Below are 23,156 nucleotides of genomic sequence, written 5' to 3' on the forward strand. Positions count from 1 at the left end.
AAAAAATATATAAGAATACAACAAAACATAAAGACCATGATGTTTGTTTAAGGGAATTTATGTTGATAATCCTCAAATTATACTCAAGAACTATTATGGCATTCTTGTATTCGAATACATTGAACATTTTTTAGAATTTTATATCTTAGGGAGGAGTAAATTTTTCTTTATTTATCTCATTTTCCTCACTCTGAGGATGGACCATTTCGTTCGATTGAGTTGTGAAGGAATCATCCTACACTTCAATATATTGTTTTGCGCTCGTAACAATATGATGAAATTCTATCGTTCCTTGCCATATTCAAACCCCAATTTCCCAAGGGAAATTCACGAATACGATGCTGCTGATAAGGAAGCCTGAAAGTGGCTTTCGCGCTACCTTGATCTAAGGAATAATGATTCATTTTAGATCAACAAGTCGACTTGTCCAACAATTTTTATATAATAATTATGTGTATCCGTTCTCATCGGAAGTGATGTAATGCATATTTCTCATTTGAGAAAAATGAGAAACTGTGGATTGAAAATCCTTTCAAATACTGCTACTCCATTTGCGGATTTAATTTTGAATAACCAAAAAAAATCTGGATTGTAGCAATACAAATTTTGCTTTCTCCAGAGGATAAACTATGTCTCCATTAGTTTATTCTACTTGTGGAAGACAATTACTACGGTAATTTTCCCCATATAACTGAGTATATCAAGTATTCCAATTGGAATTCAAGAAAAACAATTTGGTTGCAAATTGGTGGAGGATTTGGGCCAATCAGTTAACTATGTCTTGTCATCACATTTGTTCCGTTTACACTAAAAAGCTTGTACAAATATGCAGTTGGTCAGACTGCAGAAATGTCAAAATCGTGTTTTTTTTGTAAGCATTAACAAATCGAGAATATTGATTCGTTGTCTTAGTCTTTTCTCTGAAAAGAGTAGCTATATAAGCACATCATAGGGATCTACGATTTTACATACATTTTTACAATTCACAGTAGGTACATATCTACTCTTCATTTCAGATTCAGATAGCTATGAAACATATTGTAGCTCTCTAATTCCTTTGACGAATAATACGAATTTTTGAAATTCCTTCGATTAAAAGTGTTTCAGTGTTTTCCACTGTTTCAGGCCAGGTTTCCTGGAAGTAGTTTGATTTATGCTTGCCTTAAATGAGTCGCTGCTAACGGGCCTTAGAACATTAATAGTCCTCATTCTTGTAAACACTCCAAGGTTTCTGAGACTGAAATTTCATCTACAAAATTTCTTTTAGGAGAAGGAAGGATAGTTTTTGAAAAAAGGGTGACCTCTTACATGTCCCTTTCAACATATCAAAAATTACAACGATATATTATCTGCTTTTTCGTGAAAAACGTGAAAAAGTTCCCATATTTCAGAAAGAATATATTTGAACCCATGTTTCTTTACAAAAAATTTGTTTTGGAATAAGTAATCACTGCGTTTTTGCAGCATTGTAAGTAGGTACTCTGTACAGGGTATCCCAAATTGCTTGATTTTGGCTGTTTCTGGTACTTCTAGACTAGATAGGCAAAAACATTGAAAGGAGTCCTGGGCTCGATTTTCGAGAAAAGTCCATTAATGAAAACTGTTTCACGATATCTTCATTCGTTTTGAAGATATAAATAAATTTTGATATTTCATCGATTTCGAAAATGTGCCATAACTCTTTCATTTTCGAAAATATCGGAAAACGAATTAAACTTTCTACAGGCACTTTTTTTACAAGGAATCAGACACTGTATTCAATTTTTTTTTGTACTAAGGGTGAAAAAAAACAACTTCGTTGTTTCAAATACGAACCCATTTTTTTTTTATTTTATAGTATTAGAAAAAAAATTAACGTTTCAAAAATATATATATATACATATGTCGATATATCACTTACATCTTCTAGGAAAAATCAGCATAAAAGTGAAATAATCACTAACTGTTGAGTATCTCATACATTACTCTATAAATGAAGCAATTTTCATGAAGTTTTTGCTCTAGATCATTTACGAAAAGAAACGTTGCCATAGATATAGTCAATCTTTCATAGCAAAACGATATAAAGTCACAAAATAAATCATTTATCAATATTTTGATGTTTGCTGACTACGTGGTTTATGATTTCATAGAATTCTATCGACTAATGCATTGAAGTATTCGATGTCTGTTCATAGAAAAATCTATGAGCTACTCAACAGTTAGTGATTATTTCACTTTTACGCTGATTTTTGCTAGAAGATGTGAGTAATATATCGACATATATATATTTTTGAAAAGCTAATTTTTTTTCGAATACTAGAATGCATTCGTATTTGAAATAACGTTGTTTTTTTTCCCACCCTTAGTACAAAAGATATAAAAAAATTAAATACAGTGTCTGATTCCTTGTGAAAAAGTGCCTCTAGAAAGTTCAATTCGTTTTCAGATATTTTCGAAAATGAAAAAGTTATGGCACATTTTCAAAATCGATGAAATATCAAAATTTGGTTATATCTTCAAAACAAATGAAGATATCGTGAAACGGTTTTCACTAATGGTCTTTTCTCGAAAATCGAGCCCAGGACTCCTTTCAACGTTTTTGCCTATCTAGTCTAGAAGTACCAGAAACAGCCAAAATCAAACAATTTGGGATACCCTGTATATAAAAAAAATTGTTCAAAAAGAGATGAAGTAACCTGTAAAATATAACCTACCTTCAAAGTCTTTCCGACTGGACTAATACAAGCATGCAAATGACATATTCTCTAACAAGAGTGCTGATAAACATCGCTTTGAAATCAGTTTTAATCGATCTCAGACCACACTGCAGAAATTCTAATAAATGTGACTGCGATTAACTCAGATCGAAATCAGTTTTTTCCTTTGAAGAGAAAATTAATGTTCTTTGATGTTCAGTGCACATTTCGTTTTCCATATTCGGCGAACAATGAAGACGGATAATGATTCGGCTTTTCTCTTTGCGAGGCAATGATTCGTAGATTATTCTATTTGAAATTTTGCTATCCAGCGTAACTAAAGGGAGGATATGAAATGACTGTATTGTCAGCTGTTTTTGCAGAGTGGAAACAGTGGACTGGAAATTTTGAATGTTTTCAGTACTTTGGGTAAAACAAAGAGCATTCGCTTTGGAAGGAATTTATTTATTTTTTCAGAATTGAAACATAATGCACACAAACTAGTTTACTGCAGATAGAGAATTTCAGTAACGATGTTGTAATTGGACTAGTTAATTCCCTTTTTCGGGTTAGTTAACTTCATAGAGAATTTGGTGATTTAGATCATATTTTGTATAGAATTTCATTTCTCATGACTTACTAATTCTTGCATTATATTAAATCAATTGTTGATTGTTCAATCTGTTTGAAATTTTTAATTTAATATCTAATAAACTAATAATAAATACTTCATTCGTAAAAGAACGATAACCCAACCTGTGTATGCACAAAAAATTGTTATGCTGACAATTCTATTTATCCCTATGTTAGATTCACTGAACCATTGAATATCCACCTTTGAAGAAATTATATGTATTCTGGCTATTTCTACAAGGTAGTAATAATAGTTATGCTAACACATTGCCTTCATATTTCCAGGTATTAACAGGAAACAGCAACACGTATCTAGTAGTGCGCCAAAGGCTAGAGCTTCCGTTCGTTGCAACCAAGGTTCGTTTCATCCCTTACAGCGAACATCCCAGGACTGTTTGCATGAGGGTGGAATTATACGGATGTACCTGGGAACGTAAGTTTCATTCTTGTTTACTCCATTTCAGCAGTAAAACCATATTAAAGTTTGGAACTTAATGACATATTTTCATTAGCAAGTTGCTTTCAGCTGGCTTATGTGTTTGAACAACATTTCACACTTTGCCGTCTTTAATAACCGAACTTTTGAAATATCTAGCGCTTTCAGCATTTTACTCCTTCATGGAAGGAGTTATCATATGTAATTTCTTGCTTTTCGACCCTCCTCAACTTCACTGAGAATTCCAATTTATATGTGATCTACGATGAAAACTGTTAATTTCCGAATGCATCTTCACTGAATTCTTTCTTGAGTATAAAATCAAATTATCAGATATTTCCCCGTAAATATATGGAAAATTTTTCTCAACTCTTTGTGACTTCGCAATGTAGTACATTCTATACATCCGATTGTATTTCTCTATAGGATACATTAATGTAGTCATTAGCGTATTGTCGGTCATAAAATAATATCGTTTAGGTGGAGTGAACCTTACGAGGATATATATACTTAGCCTACTATAGAACAAAACAAAACTTCAAAATATTTTATTACTCAACATATTCGCTTCTTAATTGGATACATTCAATACAGCGAACCTGCAACGTCTGTAGACCTTAAAAAAAAAGTTTCTTCTTGCTCTGCAAACTAGACCTTCACAGCTTTCATTACCTCCTCGTTGGAAGAAAATTTACGACCTTTTGAACTTTTTTTTCAGTTGAAGAAAGAGATTATAGTCGGATGGAGGCAAATCTGGTGAATAAGAGGGGTGTTCTAGTAATTCAAACCGTAAATCACGAAGTTTTCGCATGGCAACATGAGATTTGTGTGCAGGGGCGTTGTCCTGCAAAAACAAAACACCTTTGGAGAGCTTTCCGCGTCTTTTCTCTTTAATTTTTTTCCGTAGAGTGGTCAGAAATGTCGAATAGTAATCTCCGGATATTGTTCTACCCGAGGTTCTACCCTTATCCAAAAAATCAATCATGATTACTCCATGGCAATCTCAAAAAACTGAAGCAAGAACTTTTTCAGCAGATTTTTGGATACGAAACTTCCTAGGTCTTCAAGAACCAGAGTGTCGCCATTCCATCGATTGTTGCTTTGTTTCAGTATCGTAGAAATGTACCCAAGTCTCATCTATAGTAACAATTCGGTTTTGGAAGTCTACATCGTTTTCAAATCGAGCACAGATCGAACGCGATGCTTCTATCCTTGCACGCTTTTGATCAACATTCAAATATTTGGGGATCCATCCTATATGATGAACGCGTTCGTATGAAATATTCAGTGCTTCAGATATCCTTTTAAGCCCAATTCGACAGTCTGATATAATCATGTCATGAACTGCATCGATATTTTCGGGGACTGACACAGAAACTGGCCTCCCGATCGGTCATCATCTTCAATGGAAAATTAACCTCTTTTGAAGCTTGCAGTCAAATTTTTCACGGTCGCATACGAAGGACATTGATCACCAAGGGTATTAAGCATATCTTCGTAAATCTGCTTACCTCTTAACCCTTTTAAATACAGGTACTTGATGATGGCTCGATACTCCAATTTTTCGATTTTTTCAATTTCGGTGGACATCGTCTTTCTTTTAATTTATTGCGTAACTCTGGTTTACTTTTTTGACCTCAAACTTCACACTGACACTTCTAATGAGTTATTTTTCGTTGCTATGGAAACGCAATATTTATTTTATGCATGGAACTGGTCTAGGCTAATTAGATATCAATACATCCTCGTACAAGATCAAGGCAGATCAGAGATCAGGTGTCGGGCTCGAAAGTTATTTATTTCTTCTAAAAGGTTATTCTCGGATGTGCAGAAGCTGTTAATTTGAACGTGAAAATGAATATTCACCTCTTGGAGCATTTCCCTATAAAATAGTGAAGAAGATAAGAATATATATTCCAGAGTATATGTGTTGGTTCGACGACATGTGTAAACATTGTGTCACGCTGTAAATCATGATCATTTCCATTAAATTTACTATACGGTGAAAGAAGTATAATGCTATAATTTTATCTCAACTTCCAGTTGACACTCTGGCTCGTGGATGGTATCAATCTCTATAGAAAAAAGACTGAAATGTTTAGAAAAATAATTTCACTCCAGGAATTCTCATAATGAATCTCATTATGTCGGAAAGCGGAAGAGAGAAAACGCAGGAAACTTTATGACCTCATTCATTAAAACCGGAGTGACAAGTAGAATTTCATCATGCTGAACCATGAGTTTCCAAAAAGGGAAATACCTGCCCTGCAATGTTATTCTCGTGTACACACTATACAGTAATTTAGCGTTAAATTATTAGATATTCGTTTCATGATTTTTGATTTTTGCAAAAATCGAACAAAAAGTTCAATTAGAAAACTTACCAGATATATTCTGAATTCTCCAGAGAATGATTTTTGTCCTGACCCTCACCTCTTTTAGCTTTAGCTTCAACTTACCTATATCATACGATGTTTTTATTTTTTATCCAGTATCTTCGTATGTATGTATGTCAGAAACGCGATGGAAAGGTATCAAGAACAAAATATACAACAGGTCCTCCAGAAAATACAAGGTGTTCCTAATAAGTGTATCAACGGTCAACTGTAGATTTTTCATGAAAAAATAACATTTTTTTCTCTTCAATTTTGTCCTCTGAGTCTTGGTTTCCAAGATACAGGTTGTAAAAAAATTTTTTTTTCAGTTTTGTTCTCAATATCTCAGGAACCGTTTGAATGACCGAATTGAGTTATTTTACACACATTTTCACTAATAATAGCTACTTTTTTGCACTTTACTCGGTTTTATTAGATGTGATAGTGGCTCTAACCCTGAAACTACTGGACCAATTTGCATTCGCACAGCGAATTCTGATGCGCCAATGTGTTCTACAAAAAGTACTAGTGCATTGCTCTAAAGTGAACCGTTTTCAAGAAAAATGGCATTTTATGATCAAAAACAATTTGCTAATGCATTGTTTTCGAGTTATTTGCAAAAAATGAGATAATGACGATTTCGAAAAGTTCTCATAACCTAGTTACAGATATGAAACGTAAACCTTCTAAGGCACTTTTTTACGTATAATCTACTGACAGAATTTTTTTTTTTCAATTCAATAATAACAAATTCAATAAGAGTTCGTCTTATGATTCGAAATGAACAAATATTTTGAACTCGTCAGTGGATTCTACGTAAAAAAAGTAGGTACCTGTAGAAGGTTCAAGTTGCAGATCTGTAGCTTCAAAGACAAACCACCATTTTTTGTTTCTCTAGAGAGAAAACAAATGTGTCATCCGTTTTCTTCTAGCTCTCATAGTTCTCGAGATCCCTTCAGTAGACAACGAATATTGTCCATCCTGTACATAGCTCTATAATTACTTTTCAAAGCTTCGAGCTGAATTTGAGTTCAAGTTGATGAATAGCTTCTGAAATGAAGAATTATGTTCAATTTCTTTCAATGATACGAACCTTCAAACAGTTCTCCAACATTTGCACGAGCTTTATTTAATAAGAGTGGTACTTGTATTTTTCTCATGTACTGAGTGTTGCGACGTTAAAGTAACATGGCACACCTTGTATAGAGTCATTAGGGGCAACTGTGCACACTTTTGCCTTTCAAACCATACTCTGTTTCAAATGTTGAAGCTAGGAAAATTAAAACATATTCATAAGGTAGAGCATTTTCTAATCTATGAAAAAACATCTAAAAGCAAACAAACAAAAACGTTTATTTTTCTTCAAAAAAAAATTTAATAGTGAAAGTCCGTATTGCGGGTAAGCGTGCGCACCCTCACGGGGTAAGTGAACGCAGTGCTTAGTGAACCACACAATCAAAACAAATTACAAAATAATGTCATTAAAATATTACAATATTAGATAAATGTTGTTTATTGTCAATACAGAAGCGCCTTTTTACAAGCAATGCAGTATTGTTCGTGCCACCATTCCTGGTATACAGAACACTGATACATTCCTCTGTTGGTAGCTCTTCATATTTTTCTGAACAAATAGGAAAATGCTGATCGAGTTTCAATCAAGAAAATAAACAATGTCGTCATTTATTCCTCACTGAACTAATGCCCATATAATGAATCTATGCGCACACTTTCCTCAGTAAACCAAAATGTGAATTGACGTTCTTATAGAGTTGAGCAGCTAACAGAACCTGAAATTTTTTCTTATATTTAGATTAATATGTGCATGAGATTTGATTACATGATTTTAATATGTGCATGATCGAATAAAATATTGTTCAACATCCATCAGACTCAGAACTTGGACCTGGCCGAATTTGCAGAGACACTAAAAATTAACAAGAAAACCAGTAAATTTCATTGATTGCAAATAAAAAGTTAACGAAACATCGCTCGGCGCAATCCTATGAGAAAACTTATTTGGCGATTCTGCGCCTGTGCTTCACCCAAATGAACCCCTCTTTCATACATTTCACAGTCGAGATATACGCACTGCGACTGCGCTCACTTACCCTCTGCACCTGCAGTTACCCCGAATGACTCTACTGGTTGCTCTCACATCCTATAGATTCGAAACCATGACAATTGAGTTTGTATTTTCTGGATCAAGTTGAAGAGTGAACTAGAAAAGTTGAAGAATATCTCACTAAGCTAATAATCAAAATCAAAATTTTTCCAGAGTTTTGATAAAGATAGAACATGAACTTCCATAATGAGTTTTATTTCCGGAATCATGGGCGGTCCTACGGGGGGGTAAAGGGGGTAATTACCCCCCCCCAGAGCCTATAACGAATACGATTTTTTGAATTTTTGCATAAAAAAAAAACTAAGAAAAAAATCGTTTCCGTTTATGAGATACAGGGCGATGTTGGAAATTGATACTTTTCGTATCCCTTCTTTGTCTCCGAAGTTTTGAGAAATAATGCTGAGCTGAAAACTACGTCTGATACAAAATTTTGCGTAGAATACAATGTCGTCCTGAATTTTCTTTTTCGGGGTATGGATTTGAAGATACGACACAAACTTATATTTTTTTCAATACAACACCCTGTACTTCATTACTTCGTTGAATTCAGAAATGCTGAAAAACACTAAAACATCACATAATGATGATTTTAGAGAAGAAGAATCAATGAGATGGCAAACAAAGATAATACACTCATCACTAACACGAAAAACAAAACGAAGGTACTATTATGGTTTGCGTTTCCCCAATATATTATTGTTTAGTTTAGTTTTTCCAATGAGTACTAGGAATTAGAAGAAATTTTAGTTAATTTATAAGAAATTCATTCATCATAGATGCTATGCTAGGAAATTTTGGATGGCATGGAAACATAAAAAAAATAATAGGGAGTTGTCAGTCAAGAATAGTTTTCAGAAAAGCCACTCCTTTGAATAGACTAATTGAAATAATTTGCTTTTTATAAGTTACGATTGTGTTGATGGATTTTAACAAAATAATATATAAATAAAATTTGAATTCAGCGGTTCGTAAGAGTACCTACCTAATAGCAGCACATAAATAATACAAAAATTCATAATACAAATTAGATAGAGAAGTTTTTCCAATAAAATATTTATTGGTATTGATACAAATTTTTACTAATTAAACTGTTCAAATTGCTGTCCGTTTTGCCTAATACATAATTGACAAACCTTTTCAATACGTGGTATAAAGACTTCATACTTTATAGGTCTTTATACAATGCCTGAGTGCATTTAATATTATAAAAGGGCTGTTTTGTAATTTCTCTGTTGATGCACGAAGTTCTTCGGGACTGTTGTGTCCAAACACAATAACACTTCATAGCGATGACAGCTAGATCAGATTTGTTTTTTTCTCTTCAATGCCTACTTGATTAAACAATGCTTCCAAATGTATAGTAGCCATAATAACAACGAGGATATTTGTTTCATACATGAAATACTACTCTTAATAATCAAAAGTAATAATCCTCTTATTGAAACTTGGAAAATTCATGGCTCACTAACAAAAAATCATCATTGTGTGATGTTTTAGTGTTTTTTAGCATTTCTGAACATCCTACCTATATAATGTTATACATAATTTTGAAGGGAAAAAAATAACGAATTCAACGAAGTAATGAAATACAGGGTGTTCCGTTGAAAAAAATATAGGTTTGTGTCGTATCTTGAAAACCATACCCCGAAAACAAAATTTGAGTACGCCACTGGATTTTACGCAGAATTTCACAAAAAAGTAGGACAGAAACGTGAAAACCTCAAGGCTCTATCTTAAATAACAAGCCAGAAACCCTGGCTGTCTCACCCAAAATAGGATGCACTGTACAATTCAAAGAAAAAAAATATGGTACTGCAAATGCTAACTAAAGATACCTACAGGGTGTTGTTTGAAGTCTTAATTTGAAATTTCAATTGTTCTTTCAATTACTACCCTCCCCAGAAAATCAGTCTAGGACCGCCCTTGTCCGGAATCAAGCAGGTGTTCAATTAATCTCATCCGAAATTATCGTTATGATTGCCGAAACGAAAATCTCGAATGAAGAACCATCCGATACCGAAACGGAGAGCATTACGAACCGAAAATGTTCATTAACTGTGGACGAAAACAAATGGACTCGAAATTAACGACAAACATTTACTTTTCGCGCTATCGAGAATTCCGAATTGATTATTCAGTTCAAACAAGAATCTGACAGCTTTGATGTCATCCCGTAACCAACAAAAATACCTACAACATTCACATTATGAAAATACGGTAAACGAAAATATTTTCCATGGAATCGATGTTGCAGCGAAAACAATTGCGTCGGACGTAATTGGATCGCGCTTGATTGTACTAATTTTTATCGTGCATCGAAATATTTCGATACCGCGTATTGAAACTGATAATTATTTCATTCTATTATGTATATTCAATTGTTTATTGTGGGTTATTTATGGTTATTAATTCATGTTGACACTATTCCTATATTTGCATTCGTTGGAAAATTCGGTGTTGGATCGTTTGGATTTAACACTGTCGGATTTGGAAAACAAACTGAAGAAGAAAAGTTGGTGATACAGAGTAACGGTAACTTCAGGAGTGCTCTAGATTAAAGATTTTAAAGATCTATCTATTCTCTAACCACATTATCTAGCAAACAGCTGAGCAAATAACTGGATATATGACCGACATCAAACAAACTGAGACACGTCATTTTTCCTGAAAAATTCAGAACTGCAATTGTGAAATGAGTTCATAAAAAAAAGGGTACCTATAGGCAGTTCACCCAGTTTCTCCAAGATTATGGAAATGTCAAGTCAGTCAATAAATAATGGAATATTTGAAAGAGAATAAAATATTCAGAGAAAATCATTACAGTTACTTAAAAGGAAAATATACAGGGTGAGTCTCGTACAAATATTTTAGAAGTAGATTCTTGAGGTCAAAAAAAAAACTTTCTTCCTATAACATTTTTTCCGATCGGGCCCTGATAAAAAGATATAGTCATTTTTAGTTTTCCTAATGAGCTGTGCCACCCCTGGAAAAACAAAATTACCTGCAGAATAACTAGCTAAATCTGTGACACTATTCAAATCTGCGGACCTCTTGAACAGGGTTGTATTAAGCCAAATTACCCAAATTTTCAAATTTCACAGATACTTTTCAATTATTGAATATCAAATTACTCTTAAACGGCATATGATATGAAATATGAAGAATACTTTTATTTTACAATACGTTCAAATATTCATTAAGATGCGTCCAACTCAGTTTCAAGAGTTGGGTTTTTGAATTTTTGTTATTTTTATGGTACTTCATGGTTATCATGAGAACTGGAAGATGTAGGTGATGTCTAGTTTTCGAAAAAGATTCACCAAATAAATGAAAAACTTTATTTTGAAATTCATTCGATAATACCGTTTCTGAGATAGAACCTCGGATAGAACTGAAAATAATTTTTTTATGATTTTTCAACAGCCTGTATCTTTTAAACTGACTCGATTTGAAAAAAATGGTAAAGGAAAAAAGTGTTTATTTCGACCTCGATGATCTATTGTTGAAATATTTGTACGAATCAAAGGCTCGCCCTGTATAAAAACAGCAATCTACCAATTTATCAATGAAGTAGTGGAAGCTTCCAAAAACGAGAGGTCAGCTATGGGTGTAGTAGAAAGAGCTCAATGAAAATGGGCTTGTACAGGGTGGGCAAAATTGGTGATACCTGAATTCCAACTTTTTCAACCCAACGAGATAGAGGAAAATGCATGGCACATTACGGTCGGCATTTTTCGAGAAACTAATAATGCCATCAACTGCATTACTCTAATCTTCTTTTGTTTTCGAGTTATAGGTCAAAATTAAAATTTCAACTTTGGTCATTATCTCCGTTTCTGTTTAAGCTAGGATGTTAAAATGAAAAGATTATACAGACGCTTTTTTGATAGCAATTCAGTGGCGTACTATGATTTTTTCCAACAGGTCTATTTGCTGAGCTATAACATAAAGATTTATTTTTTCTTATGGAAACAGTAGTTTAAAATGACTTAGAAATGCTGAGGGCGATGTATAAATATTTCTGAAACTGTAAAAAAATTGCGATTCTTTTTAAGTCATTTTAAACTACTGTTTTCATAAGAAAAAACACAACTTTATGTTGTAGCTCAGCAAATAAACCTGTAGTAAAAAATCATAGTACCCACCGGATATCATCATACACCGTTGTGAAGAAACACCTTTCAAATGAAGTATCACTCAGCCCCTCTCCCCTATTCAATTTTGAGGGGTTGAAGCGCCCCTTCTTAGGGGGTTGCTCGTTCAAGCCTCATATACGTCAAAAGGTATCCCCCAAACAAAATCATTTGACGTGTTTCGGTTAATTACTCCAATCACTATGGGATAAGAAATATACGGGTGGCTCGTCTGAGATGGAACACCCTGTATATCTTAATGACAGGTAAATAAGTATCGACTGTCTGCTTATACTCAGATTGGGGGTTATTTGGGATTGCAGTCAAAAAAACGAATGGATCACTCTTTATTCTTTACACTCGAGCTTTCGGAATGTATTCATTCCTTCCTCAGGAGCAGCTACAAATTCAAAAAACAACACAGATTAAATCGTACAATCAAAAAATAATTTCTCTTACAATGTGAGGTTTTCTCGTTATGGGTATTCGATTCATAAGTCTTCTACTATGGTAATTAGGAATCTTGCGCATAATCATAAACCTAACTAATGATGATTTTTACAAAATGACCTCAAACTAGATGCTTAGATACAACGAACAGTGACTGTAGTTAATTATGCTGACTATACAAATCTAGATATCGATTGAAATTTATTTTGGGAGGATTTTGCATCTCTTCATAAACTTTTTAGGGTTTTCACTCCCAATCTCTGAAACAAAATCAATTAAAAATGAAATCAACGATTTGCTCCTGCGTAAATTCTTGCACTAATTTGTCAGGAGCAAATTAACTAGAAAAAATTGTTGCCTGACAATGAACTCAAAATAAATAACGTTGAAATTATAATTCTTCGTAACGTTTCGGAGTCTATATCAGACTCCTTCATCAGACGGAAAAATCTACTTTTGAAAATCTTCTGAATTGTCGCTTTTTGTCTGACATTAATTGTCAACACACAGAAACAGAGACTGCACAGAAACGTTGATTCATTTAATTTTGAAATTACCGGATGACAGTTCCTTCTTTAGTAAATTGATCCAAATATGATCTATTCCTATCATATTTGGATCAATTTACTAAAGAAGGAACTGTCATCCGGTAATTTCAAAATTAAATGAATCAACGTTTCTGTGCAGTCTCTGTTTCTGTGTGTTGACAATTAATGTCAGACAAAAAGCGACAATTCAGAAGATTTTCAAAAGTAGATTTTTCCGTCTGATGAAGGAGTCTGATATAGACTCCGAAACGTTACGAAGAATTATAATTTCAACGTTATTTATTTTGAGTTCATTGTCAGGCAACAATTTTTTCTAGTTAATTTGCTCCTGACAAATTAGTGCAAGAATTTACGCAGGAGCAAATCGTTGATTTCATTTTTAATTGATTTTGTTTCAGAGATTGGGAGTGAAAACCCTAAAAAGTATACAAATCTACTTCTGATTGAAAACCTTGGCTGAAAAAAGTTATGTGAACTTACTTATTGGATAAGACAAATGAATGGATCAAAAATAGCAATCTACTTCTCAATGAAGAGAAAACGAAATTCATCTTTTCTTCAAGAACACTTTCAGGAATCGAAGAAAATAATACAATAACACTGGGCCTAGTAAAATACAACATACTGGAATAAAACAAATTTTTGGGAATAGATAAAAACTTCAACGTGAAATAACACATACATTATTGTTATTAGAAAACATTTATATTAATTAATTCTAATTATAGAAGGTCCTGAGCTGAAAACTACTCAACTTGAACTTTCAGAATGAACTATTTGTTAAATAAATTCGTAACGATCTGGTCATAGTATTTAGGACCACAGTTGCGCTCAAAAATCATAAGCGTTAATTAATTTTTCAGAGAAAAAAATGCATTTTTTTAAATTCATATGAACAGTTTGTTGGTTTGAGATGACAATTACTGCCAAAGGCTTTATGGTCGTTCAGAATCTATAGTTGGCCAAAAGTTCATCACAAATTAATGAATTCCCTTTATCTCAAAAACCAAGAGCCTCAACTATTCGCCATTCATGGACCTCTCTGTATAGGACTCACTGATGCCTTATATGAATAATTTACTGTGCAGTAGGACTTAAGCCTTCATTTCGAAATGTATTTGGCTACAACCTCTAAATCAGGTGTGTTATATGTTTTGATATTATATAAGTCGCTTCTACGCGTCCGAGCGATCATTGTTGAATTAGAATACACCTCTCAGGATCCAATAATCTCTTCCGTATGTTGCATTGAGTCCAATACTCCGGAATGATTTTATTCACGTGGTACAAGCTCCGCTCTGCTGGCTGCTGCCGTTTGTTAGACCGGTATTCACTGTTCACCTGAACAGTGCACCTCCTTTAATGTTTCCGATTCACCACGGACCTCATAATCACGAATTAATCAGTTCGCATTTCATCCCTCTCCTTTCACGCTCTACTAGAATCGACAGTTAGTAGTTCACCCCCGAGTACGGAACAAATACAAGTTCCGCGTAATTCAAATGGCAAATGACGTCTCTGTGATCCAAATTGGATGCTGAACGTTATCAATATGAAAGATCGCGAAATCGTGGTCGCTTTGTGCTCTCTCGACCTCTTTCACTCGCTAATGAAAATGTAGTTCAAGGGAACTTTTCACGGCTCGGCAGCTCCCATTCACTCATGTCATTGTCGAAGCGCGGTTGACCAAGATCATAAATTACTCCGAAATTTTCTGCAGCGGCCATGCAACACGACTGAACCGCCATTTGCCGGTGCCTTTCGGCTCGAATCAAAAGCAGATAGATGTCTTTGAGATTGACTTCGCGTCAGCACGTTACAGTCTCTTTGAGTTAGGTGAGCAGTCCAAACCAGAAATTGCGCTTTGAGTTCCAGTCACGGATTTAGAACAGGTCGAATTGCGGCTTTGTGATCAGAGGGAATTCAAATATTTCTGTTGGTCGTGGAGTGTTTGTTTTCGACTGGCATCAAGAAATAACTGCAGGCTTTCTTCTCCTTGTCTAGGTTATGATTAGCTATCGAATTTTGCTTCTTATTGTTGTGAATGATTCCATTTACAAGTTTATTCGAAAATATATGGGGAGTCCGGGAGAGTTGAACCCCTTTTCAATCACAAGTCACTTAAGGTGTTTCTGTTAATGGTAGTGCCCAAATAGGTAACGATAGATAATAGTAGAGTGATGGTGAGATGGACATTTTGAGTACAGCAATTCATTTTTTAAGAACCGAAAATTGACTCATGTCTCCCTTACCCATGGGAGAGTTGAACAGGGGGCGAAAAAGACTTGACCATAAGTTTGCTTATCAGGGAAAACATTTAAAGAAAACAATTTCCAATGACCAAAAGGATTGTCTATATGAAGGTTTTCATCATCAGATGTTATTTCCGTGAGGTTTTTTACTTTTTTGAACCTTGTATATTTTTTATATTTATTTTTATTATTCAATTTTCTCTTTTTGAAGCAAACTATTATCTGAGCTCAGCCCGGAAAACTTGGACAACTGATTATGCCTCCCGACCAAAGAATGGGTCAAGTCTCCCGCACTCTTTAGTCTATTCAACAGATGTTTTCTTGAAACTTTTACAACAACTCTTATCAGAAAGCCTCATCGTTTGTAAAACAATATTAATCAATGAAAGCAATAAAACTAAATAACACCACGCAACTATTAAACTTTCCAGACAATGTAACAAACACAAATTATTCAATTCCTTACTTCCTAACAACAAAATCACGTTCAACCCCGAACTGTTCTGATCTTCTGATGGCGATGGCGGCCAAAATGGAGACGCCACTAGTTGTGCCTTGTAAAGAGTATGTCGCAAGCTATTTGCGATACCGGTAGCGCGAAATTTGAATTGAAATATTTGAGGTGGTTCAAGTCTCCTACCTGATCAAGGGACCTACACTATTTCTTCATTTCATTCAAAAATGTTTACCGGTTGCTGACTACTTTTGGTCTAATTGGGAAGCAAAAAAATTTCCACACCAAGAAAAGATCTATTATAAAAGATATAGTTTTATAAGTCCGAACAAATATAGATAACAATACAGATATGAAGGAACGAATGAACATAGATTATTCAATAGAAAGAATATGGTAAGGACGCCTGAAGGAAATTCCAGAAAAAAGGTAGCCAGCTAAGATCTGGAATTTGAGAAAGACGCAGAAAAGGAGGAAGGGAAAAACGGACGTGAAAGCAGAGTTGTGGGAATGGAAAACAGACAACCACAAGTAGAATATTCACAGGACTTAAATTTTTCCTACCTCCCTACAGAAGAACATGATTTTACTGTCTCTGGGTCTACGTACTTCCTATAGTTGGGCAGCCCAAGAGTGAAATTTGGGAATCATTTGACCTTACATGTCAGGTTCATACAGGGTGTGGCATAATGAATGGATAATATGGAGCGTACGGTCCAGAAAAATATATTTTACGTTAATAAAAGTGCCTTGGTTTTCGAGATATTGGAGATTTTCGAAAATTTAAGAGAATTACACCCTTCGCCACTCGTTTTGCAGGCAAGACTCCAAATGACGGATTTTTCAAACTGTTTTTTAGATAGTATTCCTGAATAGATGATCTATCGAATGTAATTCATTATTTTTGAGGCGCATGAATAGTTCTTTATGAAAAAAAGATCTCATTCAACTTTTCCGTTTTGCTAATTTTTTTTTCATAAGTTCAACCTAGTGCGGTGTAAAAAATAATATGGTTACCTGAGAGCCAATGCAAGAAAAAACATGCCCGTTTCATTGAGATTCCGAAATGGTATAACTCTCTGTATTTTCATCATTTAATTCAAAATAAATTCCTATTGCAATACTATTCAAAAAACAGTTTGAAAGAATTCCTTGATTTGAAGTCTTGCCTGCAAAAAGAGTGGCCAAGGGTGTGATTTTCTTGATATTTCGAAAATCTCGAGAACCAAGGGACTTTTACTGAATATAAAATATATTTTTCTGAAACGCTATAAGGTCCTCTACCCGCAGGCACCATATTATCCATTCATTACGCCACACACTGTATAAGGAGCAAGTATCCTTCTGTATAGGGATCTGTGTGAGAAAATGCACAAAGAAAACTATCATCAATCATACTCAAAAATGTTAGACTAAAATTTAGAGTGATTTACCTACGATGGGCTATTAGATGTTTATGGAAAACTAATTACAATTTAGGCTGAAAATTTCTATGTTTAGGCTTTTAACACTGAACGATCTCCCTAAAATATTATCAGACTTCTGCATCTTACGGTTTGCATAATTTGCTGTTGATTGTGATAACATCCATAAGGCTAACTTGACAGTTTACGTGGAAAATAGTACAGCAGATGCAAAGAATTGAGTTTATACCGAATATCGACCTTTAAAATTCTGTAGCCTACTTGACGACGAATTTTTTTGAACGCCCATTATGTTCGTCATTACTGGACATATCTATATATCGAAAAACCAAACTTTTTGACTTCACTACACCTTTACCAGTATAGGTGTATAGTGTTTGTACTTCGGAATCATCAAATGTTGGCTTATGAAAATTGAAAATCAACCCAGTTCAAGTTTGCCTCGAAATTCAATGAATTTTAATAACATCAATATGATCCCATCTTCACGTGCTCACATCAATACGTAGAATTCATTTATTGAAATCTCGAATAAACACTGAGAGAGCACAATCAATATGGAAGCGTCCGAATTCGCCGAAACCTACCGCTCTTCTGTTTGTTGAAGATGAATTAAAATTGCCTACAATTCTACTGAGTGCAGCTAATATGAAACCATGAAACTGTCGGAGTAAACCCATTCTAGTTATAACTGGGTAGAACTTTCCAATGTGGTGCATTAGCGAAAACCACTGTTATATTACAGAGTGTGGGAAAAGCTGGTTCAATTCATGAATTGAATATGATTTTTAGAAACTTTTAACGGCATTACCATGCTTGCAATTTTCAGCGTTTTGTTCGAATATTTTGGGGAAAATGCGCACAAAATGATATATGCGGACATTATGACACACTGAGGTTTTTTGACTGGTCCAACAGCTACCATTGTGGTTATGACGGTTGAAAATTTTTTCCCTGCTATTGATTTTTTTCTGATGACGTCATCATTTCATTTTTTTCTCAACCATCAAAACATAATAATTGTTTTGATTTTGCGATTTGTATAACTGTTAACAATCTTCGTGAAAAAAATACTAAACTATTTTGTTAGAAAATAATCCAGATCCTAACTTGGGATATTCCGTTTCATGAATTTAGGTTACCTAATATGTCTGCCGTATAACTAGTATAAGCTTGTTCGCCAAATAAATTCTTTATATTGTTCCCCAGGGCCTAATGACAGTTATCATGGTGATCCTTTTCAAGGTGTTTCGCAGGAAAGAATTAGTCGTAGAATTAAACGGTTTAAATAAATGCATAGATCGTTGTTGGTTCAATCATTGTTTCTTTCGCTTTCACATATGAATAATCACATGAAAGGCATATCTTTTAGCTATTTTCAAAAAACCAAATTATGTTTTCCAGTTACAAAAACATTTTTGTATGTGCATGCGGATTCTTAACTCAAAACTAGAGATTTTTGGGTGGGTAAAAACTGCCAACATTCGACATCCTCTAGTCCAGCAGTTAGAGAAAAACGCTCAAGGACGAAATTTCTTATGCACATTCTGAAAATCTCAATTTTAATGAAAGTTAACTCTACATTGACTTTATAACTTATTTTTTATGTTCTCTCGGGAAGGTTTTGAACGAAACAAGACACATTAAATGGAAGAAAAATCCAGGATTTCACCGAATCTTATGGGAAAAAAGAGTACTGAACAATTTTCAAAATACTGAAATGCTGATAAGAGATTTAATACTTAGTATTTCCACCCCTTGCGTTGATTACACCTCGACAACGACGGTTCATATTCAAAATGAGTGATCTTAAAATGTTCTGATCTAATCCTTCCAGATTTCTCCGAGTTGGATTCCTAAGTCATTAAGAGTAGCTGGATGATTTTCTGAACTTCTCAGCCTTCTATTGAGGTTGTCCAAAACCTGCTCAATCGGATTGAGATCTGGACTTCTTGCTGTCCATTCCATTCGAGAGACTTCAACCTCTTCAAGGTACTCCTGAACAATTCGCGCACGATGGGGCCTGGCATTATCGTCCATAAAAATGAAATTTTCACCAATGTATGGGGCAAATGGCACTACATGCTCTTCAAGAATGTTCCTTATATACTTATCAGCATTCATAGCTCCATTATCAACGACCACTAGGTCTGCCCGAGCAGCAAAAGATATTCCACCCCATACCATAATCGATCCTCCCCCGAAACCAGTAGTATTCTGGAAATTGCACTGAGCATATCTCTCATGTGGACGTCTGTATACAAGGAAACTTCGATCACAATGGTAGAGGCAGAATCTAGACTCATCTGTGAAGAGAACTCTTTCCCAATCGGCCTCTTCCCAATGGATATGCTCTCTCGCAAGATCCAAACGCGCCCTTCGATGGGCTGGGGTAAGAGCTGGGCCTCTTGCTGCGACAGGAGGCCTTAAATCATATTCTCTGAGGCGATTTCTTATTGTCTGAGTGCTAATTTGCACCTCATGAGTTTGCTCAAGCTGAATTTGAAGGAGGCGAGCGGTTGCAAACCGTTGTCTCAACGAAGAAACTCTCAAGTAACGTTCTTGAATGGCAGTTGTTACCCGTGGTCTACCCTGTCCTGGTCTTCGGACATTCATACCTGTCTCCCTGAATCTCTGCAACATTCCGGACACACTTGTATAGGAAACTCCAAACCTTTCTGCAATTCTTGTGTATGTCCACCCTTCTTCTCGCAAAACTACCGCTTGGGCACATTCCTCTTGGGTCAAATTGCGTGTTTCGCGTTGCATAGCGATCGAGTGTGGAAAATCAAACGAAAGAAAAACTATTGATCACTAGAATGATCGAGAACGACTGATTTTAGAATGGAGCCAATACATTCAAAATCTGATAATATCATCTTTTTTATTCCTGCTGAGAAAAAACATCTGTATTGAAGAAAACCGTTGAAAGTGGATAACATGTGCATGCATAATTCTGATAAAAATAATTACCATTGAGAACACCTTCAGTTGTAGAATGAATTTGAGATTTCCATAATGTGCGTTAATTTTTTTGCGCAGTGTATTTTCCATATCTAAACAATGAAAAATCACTTCGTTGCTAAAAATTCCTGTACTGCAAATTGAAATGTTATTTCTGTAACGAAATAAGATTTAGTCACATTTACTTTTCGATATCAAAGAAGCCGCATGAAATGCTTTCGTGTAAAAATATTCGACATGATTTGAATGTTTCTTCGCTAAAATTCAAATGATCTTTCCTGTATTCGATTCTAGTCTAGTCTAGGAATATCTCGTAAATTCATCTACTTCCTCTTCTCAAGTTCATGTTTCATTCTTATTGGAATTATGTACCGAATTATAACTGCTTCGAAAGAAATGAACCTTATTTCAAACTCTCATATTTCGACTTATTCTCATCTTCTGGAAATAAAATATCTCTCCTTTTTTGCTCATTCGAATAGTCACTTCACCACTCCCCTTTCGCAATATCCACTTCAGCTTTCCTCTCCAATATTGTAATAACACCACATTTTAATTTTATTACTTTGAAGTGACGACAGAAGTTCTCGGTATTCGAGCCTGAAGCTTTGCCCTTTTGCCTATTTTCCTCTTTATTAGATTAATGTACTGGAAGTAAGCCTTCCACGTAGCTACTGTTTCCTGCTTAGCTAATTTAATAAGAGGATTTAGTAGGTTAGTTCCTGTTACAATATACGCTATATTTATTCGCCATCCACAAAGACGTGTTCAATGGATATTCGGAGATTGAGCTTCGAATTTGATATATCGACATCTTTTATTTCTTTGGAATGATTGATTCATTATCGGATAGAGTTCACAGAAAAAACTTACCGGTTTGATTTTTTCCAAACTTTAAATTTTTGTTTGATAATGATGACCTTCCTCAAACCCTCTCCAGATGGAAATATTATAATAACGATGGATTTTTCTTGCAGAGAGTATCGTCAAATACAGTTCACCAAAAGGAGAAATAAGAGATAAGAATATAAACCTTGAGGACATAAGTTACGATGGTGTCATCGAAGGTAATTACCAGAAGGACGGTTTAGGTCAGCTGATTGATGGTCTCTATGGAGATGACGATTATCAGAAGCAGCTTCAAGGTGAAAATTCAGGTAAGAAAAACCATATTTTTCCGAGGAATGTGCATAAAATTACTGGGGAGAATGGAAAGAGTAAATTTTATGTTTAGTATGAGTGAGGATCACCTCATTTATTTTGTGTTCTGGTCTGACTGTTCAATTTCCTTGTGAGTGAGCTAAATTATTACATTATCTTTTCGGCAATATGGAAATCCAGTATATGCTTTCCCCTCACCATAGAATTTCTCTCAGGCATGAACAAAAAATATGAAGTTGCTCGCGGATAAATTCAATCTGCCTCTCATGTTGCAAACAATTCATTATATTTTGCTTCATACAAATTTATTCTTTCGGTAGTAACAAACTCTCATTATATTATGTCTAAGGATCAAAAGAAACGCAGAAAACTATCATTTTCTGTTCTAGTTTTTTGTCATATTGCATGATTCAACTATTTGTAGTTGAACGAAAATATCACATTACAAACATTGCCTTCGGTGCAGTGTTCGAGGAATGAAAGCACTAATATACTATATCTATATGCCTCGTTATTTGGAGGAAACTCATTAAGAGAATATTTGAAGAGTGAGACAACGAGGCAAATAGAAAACTTTTTTAATGATACGTCCTTTGAAGTTGGTCGTTAAATTAATCGTTCATGCACCATAAGAATATGTTTACATACCTACATATTTTTCATTTCATATACATGCATACGAGCATCCAAGTGATTCAATATAAAATATGTTCTGTGAAAACTACTTATATCAATGTCTTAAATTTTAGGGAAATCTATAATTTTCATCCAAGTAGACTACAAAAATGATTGAATCGGTCACAATCAGCCTGGAGCAGTTTGAACTCAGAGTATTCTATTATAACCTGAAAAACTGGGGAACTTTTGACATCAAGCATCTAATGTTGAAATACAGGGTGAGTCTTTGACTCGTACAAATATTTCAACAGTAGATTTTTGAGGCCCAAAGAAACACTTTTCTCCTTTACTACTTTTCCGATTCGGCTCTGATAAAAATATATAGCATAGCCATTTCAAGTTTTCATAATGATCCACCCCTGGAGAAACAAAATTCCCTTCAGAATAACAAGCTAAATCTATGATACTACACATCTTTGGATCTTTTAAACAGAGTTACATTCGGCCAAAGTAACCAATTCTCCGAATATCGAAGATATTTTGTATTTTTGAACATCACATTACTCGAAAACGACTAATATCTGATTAGTCCAAGTCAATTTACCTGCAGTACCTATTCCAAATATGCTGCCATCCTCTTTTATACATCCTGTACCTCAGACTTGTGATTTTTTAATAGATAATAAAGGTGATCAATATAAGCAAGTTTTCAAATCAAAAGCTTCATTCGAATGTTTTCGCTTTATTTATAGTTTATAGGGTGTTTAAATTCATTCCGAAAATCCAGAAATAGTTCTTTTGTCAGAGGTTTTCTAGTCTCCTGTTTTTCAATTCATGAACAGTCTGAAAACTCCTGTAAATATAAAGAAACATTATCTTTCTTTTTTCTTATCAAGACAGTTCAA

General features: G+C 34.5%; 1 protein-coding gene across 1 annotated transcript in view; it reads left to right on the plus strand.

Annotated features, from left to right (window-relative positions):
* LOC123320158 (discoidin domain-containing receptor tyrosine kinase B-like) overlaps positions 1–23,156 on the plus strand; it is a 364,297-nt gene that overhangs the window by 218,698 nt on the left and 122,443 nt on the right. Inside the window, exons 4-5 of the mRNA XM_044907363.1 lie at positions 3,597–3,744; positions 21,450–21,629. Of these exons, the coding sequence (XP_044763298.1) occupies positions 3,597–3,744; positions 21,450–21,629 (328 nt within the window). The remainder of the gene's footprint in view (positions 1–3,596; positions 3,745–21,449; positions 21,630–23,156) is intronic.

Source organism: Coccinella septempunctata, chromosome 1, assembly GCF_907165205.1.
Source record: "Coccinella septempunctata chromosome 1, icCocSept1.1, whole genome shotgun sequence".
Classification (NCBI taxonomy): Eukaryota; Metazoa; Arthropoda; class Insecta; order Coleoptera; family Coccinellidae; genus Coccinella; species Coccinella septempunctata.